At 49.3% G+C, this 9,538-nt stretch overlaps 1 protein-coding gene across 3 annotated transcripts in view; it reads right to left on the minus strand.

The window, feature by feature from the left end:
* TRPV3 (transient receptor potential cation channel subfamily V member 3) overlaps positions 1 to 9,114 on the minus strand; it is a 35,582-nt gene extending 26,468 nt beyond the window's left edge. For all 3 annotated transcript variants that reach the window (XM_027848851.1, XM_027848850.1, XM_027848849.1), the window contains exons 1-4: positions 9,033 to 9,114; positions 7,264 to 7,418; positions 6,376 to 6,552; positions 5,782 to 5,922 (exon numbers count right to left, since the gene is read on the minus strand). In XM_027848851.1, the coding sequence (XP_027704652.1) occupies positions 5,782 to 5,922; positions 6,376 to 6,552; positions 7,264 to 7,418; positions 9,033 to 9,097 (538 nt within the window). In that variant the 5' untranslated portion in view covers positions 9,098 to 9,114. The remainder of the gene's footprint in view (positions 1 to 5,781; positions 5,923 to 6,375; positions 6,553 to 7,263; positions 7,419 to 9,032) is intronic.
* Positions 9,115 to 9,538: the final 424 nt, after the last annotated feature.

The following is a 9,538-nucleotide window of genomic DNA, read 5'->3' on the forward strand; positions in this document are numbered from 1 at the left end:
GACCAGCAGAGCAGTGACCAGTGGTGACCAGGAGACCAGCAGAGCAGCGACCACAGTGACCATGTGTGGCCATCAGAGCAGTGACCAGGAGATGGGGGGAGCAGTGGCCAGCAGTGCAACAGTGACCTCAAGGCCAGCAAGGAGCAAGGCCACCTAGGGATGACTCACTCGGCAGACCCCACGCATTCAGGTGAGGTGTTTACTGCATGAGCCCCACAGGCCCAATGACATCCCCAGAAGACATGAGCCACCCCTCCCTGCGAGCGCCTTCACCATCCTCAGTCCCCACAGTGCACCTGTCCGTGTCAGTGCCCCGGCCACACTGCATATTCCTTAAGTGGAATGTGCCCAGGGACATGGGGTGAAGCTCTATTCTTCCTTTCTTCCTGGGCTATTTCTTTAAAGACCTTTGATTTTAATTGAGTGTATCCTCTGGCTAACAGGGAAGGTAAATCCACCGGCAGGGGTTTGTGAGCTATAGTTTGAGCAGATGTAGACCCACAGAGTTCCTTCAGCCTGGCATGTGCAGACACCTGTGTGACTTGGCTAGCCAGCTGTCCATCACGCTGCTTCTGAATTCTGGGTCCTGGGCTGGCAGGAGACTGCAATAGGAAGAGGGCTTGTCTTGGGTTGGGAGGCCTGGCTTGGAGTCCCAGCTCTGACCCTCACTCCCTCTATGGCCCTGCACAAGGCGCTGACCTTCCTCTGACCAGTCTCCAAACCTGGTAAATGGGGACTGCTGGGCACAGAGGTGCATGCCTTCGATCCCAGTGCCCAGGGAGGCCCAGCACCAATATGGTGCGCATCTGGCACCAGGGGGCCATCAGATCACCCCAGGAAGGGGCAAAGCAGGCCAGCTCAGAAACAATCCCAGAGCCAGCAAGGAGGGGCTGATAGGTCTGACAGTGCTGGACACAGGGACAGGAGGCTAGTGGCAACCCCACTGTGTGTACCCCAGGGGGAGTTCACATATACCCACAGTGTAAAATGCCCCTAGAGGCAGCAGGGGGTACAGGCCATGTACTGGGCAAGGAGGGGGAACAGAAAAAAGCAGTAGGTGTATGGCTCTGACTCTGGTCAGAGGCAGGCCTTGGATTCACTCTTCAGCCTGGTCAGACTTTTGTGGCTTAGTAACCAAGTGAGGGAGCTCACACCCGGGGGAGAGCTCTGTCCCTCTGAGCCTGCAGGGCCTTCCAGTATCTACTGGGGCTTCAGCTGGGGGCAAGCACAGAGTTGTGCTGCCCAGATCCAGCCTGGGGTCAGGAGCCTACAAAGCTCAGACCAGAAGTTCAGTGAGCAGACTTTTTCCTAGACCAGACCACTTTAAGAACAGTGAAAGCTCACATATCTCCAGCCTGAGCTGCCCTGAGATCCCTGGCAGACACTCAGAACCTGGAGGAAGCAATACCAGGACCCAAGAATACAAATCAGGACCAAACAAGGAGCCCAACATTCCCTCTAGAAGTGGGCAGAGCCTAGCCCTAACACAAGTCCCATTTCTGGAAGTAAGGCTGGAAAAAAGAGTAAACACACAAGTCCCACCATTAGAGAGCTATTATGGTGACAGGGAAACCCAGGGAAGAAACCCAGAAGAAAAGAAAAATTCTAATATATCTACAAGCATAGACTCAAAACAAAACACAACTTGGACACAAATTCAACTAGAATCACTGGGAAAAAATGAAGCAAAAGTTTTAAAATGAGTTTACAAATGAAACAAGAGTTCTGGACAAAAGAATTGGAAAAGAAATTAGAACACTGGAGGAAAGACTTGAAAGGGAAATTAACAGTTTTGCACAAGAGGTTAAAAAAAAAAACTTAGACAAGAAATAGACTCCCCCAAAACTAGAATGGGCCAAACAGACATTAAAGACTCCATGAGACAACAAGAATATTAAAACAGTCAAAAGGCTGAAAAAAAATACAAGAAAATGTAAGGTATCCCATATAGAAAATAACTTCTGGAAAACCCATCAAGGAGAAACAATTAAAGAATGACTGGAATGCCTAAAAGCCATGACCAAAAAAAGATCCTGGACATCCTATTGGCAGAAACACTGAAAGAAAAATCTCTTAGCAGGTAGAGGGCAAAGAACAAAGTGTCTGCTGGTTACCTCCTGAAGGAACCTCCCAGGAACACCTCAGCCAAAACTCAGAGCTTCCAAGTCAAGGAAAAATTCCCATAAGCCATCAGAAAGAGTTCAGGTCCTAAGGAGCCACAGTCAGGGTCACACAAGATTTGTTGTTGTTCAGCCCTGTCCAGCTTTTCATGACCCCATTTGGGGTTTCCCTGGCAAAGATACTGGAGCAATTGGCCATTTCCTTCTCTAGCTCATTTTACAGATGAGGAAACTGAGGCAGACAGGGTGAAGTGACTTGCCCAGGGTCATACAGTTTTATGTCTGAGGCTGGATTTGAATTCAGGAAGAGGAGTCTTCCTGACTCCGGGCCTGGTGCTCTGTGCACTATGGCATCCCCTTGTTGCCGGCACAAGATTTAGGAGTTATCCCTTCAAATCAATCAGAGGAGCCAGGAGACAGTCGGAGGTGAGGCAGGAGAGCCCTCCAGGCAGAGGATGCTGGGGAAAGGTAAAGAACTGGAAATGGAGATTCTTACAGAAGAATGGCCAGGGGCCAGTGGTGCTCGATTATGGAAGACATGGAGGGCAGTAAAGGCTACAAAGCCTGGAAAGGTCTCTAAAGGACCAGAGAGCTTGGAAAGATGAAACCCCAGAAGACAAAAGATCTAGGCTTGCAACCAGGAGTAACTTACCCAGCAAAACTGAGTATAACTCTATGAGAGTTGGCAGGGGAGGGGGGGGGGGGCGGAGGATGGACCTTTAATGAATCAAAGGATTTCCAAGAATTCTTGATAAAAAACAAAAAACAGAACTGCATAGAAATTTTAAAACACAAACACAGGGGCCAAAAGAAGCATTAAAAAGGTAAATAAGAGTGTGCAATCCAGAAGGGAGTGAATACTCATGCAGTGTTTACTTTCTAATGGAGAGATGATGCAAGTGTCCACTAGGACCCTTGTGATCTTACTGTCATTGGAACTGGCCTCAGGAGGGTAGAACGCTGACACACAAATGCACAGTGGGTACAGAACAACATTTCACTCAGCAGGGAAACAGGAAGGAATGAAAGGGAAAGAATCTGGGACTGGGCTCTTGGCAAGGGAAACAGAAGAAAGGCCAGGGAGCTGACCACACCAGGCATGGACCATATCATGACTGGGCACAGAGAGGAAAAAGTGTGAGAATAGGATGGAAGGAGATGCACCAATTAATAACCCTAACTGCGAATGTGAATAGGATGAACACACCCATAAAATGAATGAGGACAGCAGAATGGACAAGAAAGTAGAATTCAACAGTATGTTATTTACAAGAAACATACTGGAAACATAAAGATTCACAAAGAGTTAAAATAAGGAGCTGGGGTAAAATTATTTTACTTCAACTGAAGTAAAAAAAAAAAGAAGCAAGCGTAGCAATCATGATCTCAGATAGAGCAACATCAACATCAAAAATCATTAAAAGTGATAAATTATGTTAAAAGGTACCATATACAATTAATTAATATAAATAATTAATAATAAATATAAAAGGTACCATATACAATTAATAATGAAAATTAATTAACAAATATGCACCAAATGGCACAGTATCTAAATACTTAAAGGAAAATCTGAATGAGTTGCAAGGAAAAATAGACAGTAAAACAAAAATATTTAGTTTTTAAATTAGCTGGGTAGCTAAGTGGTGCAGTGGATAGAGCATTGGGCTTGGAATCTGGATGACCCATCTTCATGAGTTCAAATCTGGCCTCAGACACTTACTAGCTGTGTGACCCTGGTCAAGTCACTTAATCCTATTTGCCTCAGTTTCCTCATCTGTAAAATGAGCTGGAGAAGGAAATTGCAAACCATTCCAGTATCTTTACCAAGAAAACCCCAAATGGGTTCATAGAGAGTCCAACATGACTGAAACAATCAAAAAACAGCAAAAACTAAAATAGTGAAGCCCACAAGTACCCCTTTCAAATCTAGAAAAATCTAACCAAAAAATAAAAAAGAAAGAAATTAAGGACCTGAAGAGAATTCTGGGAAAGTTAGATTTCATAGACCCCTGGTGATTATGAATGGTATTAGAAAGAAGTATACATAGTCCTCAGCTGTACACATATCATCTTTGCAAAAACTGACCATGTATTAGGTCATAGAACCCTCACAAATGCAGAGAAGCAGAAATACTAAATAGATCTTTAATGGGCCATAATGCAATAAAATTGTATTTAATACAAGGCTATTGAGGAAATGATTAAGCAATTGGAGACTAAATAACTTAGTTCTAAGAATTGGTAGGTCAAATAATAAGTTACTGAAACAATAGATAATTTCATTAAAGATAATGGCAACAATGAGAAAGCATCAAAATTTTGGGGATGCAGTTAGAGCATCTCTTAGGGGAAAATTTATATCTTGAACCATTTTAATCTATAAAAGAAAGAACAAATCAATGAACTGGGTATGCATTTAAAACCAGAAAACCCAACAAACTAAAACAATCCAATTAAATGTCAAAACAGAAAATCTGAAAATCAAAGAACAGATTAACAAAATTGAAACAAAAATCAATTAATTTAGAAGTTATTTTGAAAAAAATTTATAAGCCATTAGCCAACAGTTAAAGAAAGAAAGAAAGAAAAGAGATAAAACTCAGATTAACAGTATAAAAATGAAAAAGAATAATTGACAACAAATGAAGAAAAAATAAAGGGGGGGGGAAGGGTTGGCGCCTAGCAGGACCAGATCTCAAACCACAGCACAAAGTAGGACTAATCGGAATGATTTGGTAGTGGATTAGAAACAATTTGATCAGTGGAACAGATTAGGTGCACAGCACACAAAAGCAAAGGAGTGCAGCAGCCTGAGATCTCAGCTCCTAGAGGAAAGACTTACTATTTGACAAAAATCACTGGCAAACTGGAAAGCAGCTGGCAGAAGCAAAGAATGGACCAGCATCTTACACCATACACCAAGATGAGCTCCAAATGTGCACATGAGCTAAACATAAGGGATGACGTAACATCATGAACAAGTGAGACAAGCGAAGAAGACCTTCTCTATCAATGTATGGGGGCAAGTTTATAGACAAAGAAAGGACAGAGACAACCATGAAAGAGAAAATGGGCAATTTTGATTAGATAAAATTTGAAGTTTTTACACAAAACCAAAATAGCTAAATTAGTAGGGAGACAGATAGATAGTCTTTGCACATTTCTCTGGTAAGGGTCTCATTTCCCAGATTGAAAATCATTCCCCAATTGACAAATGGCCAAAGGATATTAATGGGCAGTTTCTAAGGAAGAAATGCAAGCTATCAATAGCCATATTAAAAAAAGTGCTACAAATCACTAGTAATTAGAGAAAGGCAAATTAAAGCAACTTCAAGGTTCTACCTCAAACCCATCAAATTGGCAGTTCACCAAAAAAAAAAAGGAGAATGACAAATGCTGGAGAGCCTGTGGGAAAATAGGCATACTGATGCATTGATGGTGAATCTGCAGACTGCTCCAGCCATTCTGGAAAGCCGTTTGGGACAATGATCCCAAAGCTTCTAAACTTTGACCCAGTGACTATGTCTGTGCCCCAAAGAGATCAGAGAAAGCTTGGTTTGGTAAGGGGTGGGGTGGTAGTACCAACGCTACCTACTCTCCAACTACTCTGGGTGACCCCAGCTCCCCTCAGGACTGGCTGCTGAGAGCCCCCACCTACCAAAGTAGAAGCCTTCATGCTTGTGCTTGGGGTTAAAGAATAAACCCTTGGCATGGGCATTGACATCAGCCCCCTTCTCGATCAGGGCCTCGGTGATGGTCACCTGTCTGCGCTCAATGGCGATGTTCAAGGCCGTCTGTCCTACAACAAACCAGGGCAGACCCATCAGAGGTGGGGGGCAAGGACAGGGCAGGCCTGGGCATCCCCAGAATGTTCTCACTCCCCAGTGTCTGGGGTTTGAGGTCCGTAGAGATCCATCCCCTGGACAGTGTCAACCCCTCATTTTGCCTAGGAGAGGATGGGAACCAGAGGGGGCAGGGGACTCGCTCCAATGTACAGCTAGTAAGGCATAGAGATGGGAGCTGGCCCTGGCTCCTTCAGCTGCCAGCCTGGCTCCCAGTCGTAGCCCCTGATACCTTGGGCCCACCATGTCACTGCTTCAGGCCTCAGTTTCCCTACCAGACAGATGGTTACAACAGAACCTGTTCTAGGGTGGGGGTTCCAGGTGCCAGGGTGTCAGGGGCAGCCTGGGGGGCACCTTGGTTCCCTCATGCCCACCCAGGACCCCAACAGGGAAGAGACCCAGCACCCCACCTCTGTAGGCCTCCTCTGTGTACTCTGCATTGATGAGTCTCTCCAATATATCATTTTCCTCAGCAAAGGCGAGCAGGGTCCTCACAACGTCCTTGGTGTTGGGGTTAATGTTCAGCAGGGCCTTCATGAGACATGTCTTCCCTGTGTCAGAGGCTGTGAGCTTGTGCATCAGGTAGTCTGTGACATGGACATGCCAGTGACGGAAGGTCCTGGCCCCAGCTCCAGGCCCACCCACCCCACCTCACGCTGCTCCTGCCTGTGCTAAGATCGCGGCAGACGTAAGCGCTTCCTCGTGCACCGGGGCAGGCAGCTCCCTGTGCCAGAAGCATGCTGGATTCCCAGCCACGGTTACCGTGGATAGTTGGGGGTCCAGGTTCTCTGGCCTTTGGGTCTTAGGACCCAGTAAGGCCAGAGGCAAGGGGAAGGGCTGCGTCCCAGGGTGGGCACAGGACCTGGATCATACAGGATATACAGGAGGTGCTCAATAAATGTTTAGGGAATGGATGAATGAATGAATGAACTCATGTCTGCTTCTCCCACTGCCAGAGAATGGAAGCTCCCTGAGGGCAAGCACAGAGCCATTCCTGTCCTTGTATATCCAATGTGTAGCACAGTGCTTCACACACAGAAGGTGCTTAATAATGCTGGTTGGACTAGGGAGAAAAAAAAATTTTATAGCCCTGCCCCAGCCCATCCCCCACCCAATATCCCACAATGGACCCTGCAGAGTGGAGGGGAAGGGAAGGAGGGAGGGAGGGAGGGAGGGAGGGAGGGGGAGGGAGGAGGCAGAGAGGGAAGATTGGAGGGAGGAGGGAGAATGAGAGAGAGGGAGGGAGGAAGGGGAGGAGGGAAGGGAGGGAGGGGGCCTTGAGGGAGGCTGGCACTGACCCGGCGGGTCCATGGTCCGGCGCCTCCTGGACAGCTCCCTGAGCTCGCCAAGAAGTCCGCTCAGCTCCTCCACGCTGCCCTCTGCTGCTGCTGCAAAGATGTGCTTTTTCAGCCTCTTTCTGTTTTTCTTCTGCTCCTCTTTGGCCAGATTGACGCTGAGGACCCAGAATGAACACAGCACCCCTAAGTCAGACCCGGGGCCCAAGGGCCGCCCTTCTCCGGGCTTCTGCCTGGCCCTACAGCCAACCTGGGTGGGAGGGAGGGCGCCCTGAGAATTCATCCTCAGCCCTGTAGGCAAGTAAAACATACTGCACCCCCCTGCACCCTTACCCCCAACCCGAACCCGCCTGAGAATGCTGTCTCAGACTCTAATTCCACAGGGCTCAGCGTTGACCTCCACGGGCTTGTTTCTTCCTACACTCGGAGCCTCTTGGAAGGGGTCCCCTCTGTCCCCACAGCTCAGTGACGGGGAGGATGGATCTTTGGTGAGGGCCACCTTGCAGGCTGACAGGGTTCACCAGTCACCTTGGCTGGAGCTTCAGAATGGACAGGCGCCTTAAGGGCTGGTCCTGTCCACTCTCAGGCCTAGAGAGAGAAGTCACTTGCCCAAGGCGACCGAAGGGCTGAGCCACAGTGCCAGCACTAGCGCCCGGGGCTCCCAATGTCTAGTACTGGGCTCTTTCCACTCCTCAGCTGCCGTCTGCTAATGACAAGAAGGGTTGATTCACTGGCCCAGGACCTGGGGGCTGAGGATGTAAGAAGGGGAGGCCAGCACGTGGAGGACAAATATCACTGAGATGGCACTTTGCTAAAGGCTGGCCCTGCGCCAAAGGCCTGGGGAAACTCCCCACATAGACATCTCCGGTGTGGGAAGGGGAGGAGGTGGGATTTGAGTCTGCTAAGGGGACTGTCCCACGTCACCCATTTTACAGTTGAGGAAACTGAGACAAACAGAGACAAAGTCATTTGCCCAGGGTCTCATTGGGTGTGGGGCACCCCCTGCTCCTCCCGGCCTGAGGGGCATGGATGATCCTCCTTCCCCTCTGGGCCCCATCGCAGACCCCTCGAAGGCTCTCAAAGGCCCCAGCCAGCTGTGAAATCAGGAGCTTTTCGCAAATGATCCCGCTCTGGTGACCTCCATGAGAAGGTGCACCTGGCAGCCTGGCTCCCAAATCACCAGGACCCAGCGGTCTAGGGCTACCAGGAAATGGGGAGGGGGCAGCCCTGGGGCCTCAGTTGGCCTGGGAGGGCATTGGGTGAAGTTTATCTGGAGGTGCTGGTCTGTGTCCTCTGTTTCAGGAGGCATCGAAGGATGTGATGTTTCTTAGAAAGATTTCCAACCCAAATGGTTAAAAATGCAAGGTCCAGACTTCAGACCCCACCCCATCCCTGCATGGAAGGGTCACCATGCCATCCGGCCTCCTTCCTGCCATCAGGGTGGGGGCTTCAAGCCCTCCTTTCTCAGAAATCACTGCATCTGTTAGTGTGCGATTCCACTCTCTCCCTCCACGGTTATGGATGACAGACATCATCTCACCCAGACCCCTCACTTTACAGATGAGGAAACTGAGGCCCAGGAAGGCGGGGACTTGCCCAGGGTCACCTAGCTAGTGAGTGGCAGAGCTGGGACCAGAACCCAGGCCTCCAGCTTCTCGGTCAAGGGCCCTGTCCGAGGGACCTGCCCTGCCTGTGATCAGGCCCTGGATTCCAGCCAGCACCTCCCTGCTCTGGAAGGGCAAGTCACCCCAAGAGCCGCCGGCCTCGCTTACCACGGGCTGTTGGGGTTTGAGGGCGTCTCAGTGATGTCATCCTGAGGAGACTGGGGAGAGTCCATGTCGTCACAGTTCCCAGGGTTGCTGCCAGGGAAGAGAAAGGGGGGACACGGAGCCATGGGGTTGGGGGCAGGGCCAGGCCTCCTGGGGAAAGCTGAGGCATTAGGGGGAGGGGGAGGGAATCTGCAGCTGCCTGGGCTTCTGGGGCAAAGGGCTGTGCCCCGGGGCCCCTGCTGGCCCCAGACCCAGCACCTGAGTCAGAGTCCTCCAGGCCACCTCTGGACAAGACTGGCATGGGTCACCTCCTTCCCCTCCTTCCCCCACAGATGCACACACTCCTATGCACACCTGCACGTGCATGCACACGTAACCCCATGCACATGCACACACTCATATACACAGACACATACATGTAACCCGATGCACACACACACCTACCCATGCACATACACGTGTGACCCCATGCACATGCACACACTCCTATGCACACCTGCACGTGCATG

Source organism: Vombatus ursinus, unplaced genomic scaffold (genome assembly GCF_900497805.2).
Source record: "Vombatus ursinus unplaced genomic scaffold, bare-nosed wombat genome assembly UNPS02006874.1, whole genome shotgun sequence".
NCBI lineage: Eukaryota > Metazoa > Chordata > Mammalia > Diprotodontia > Vombatidae > Vombatus > Vombatus ursinus.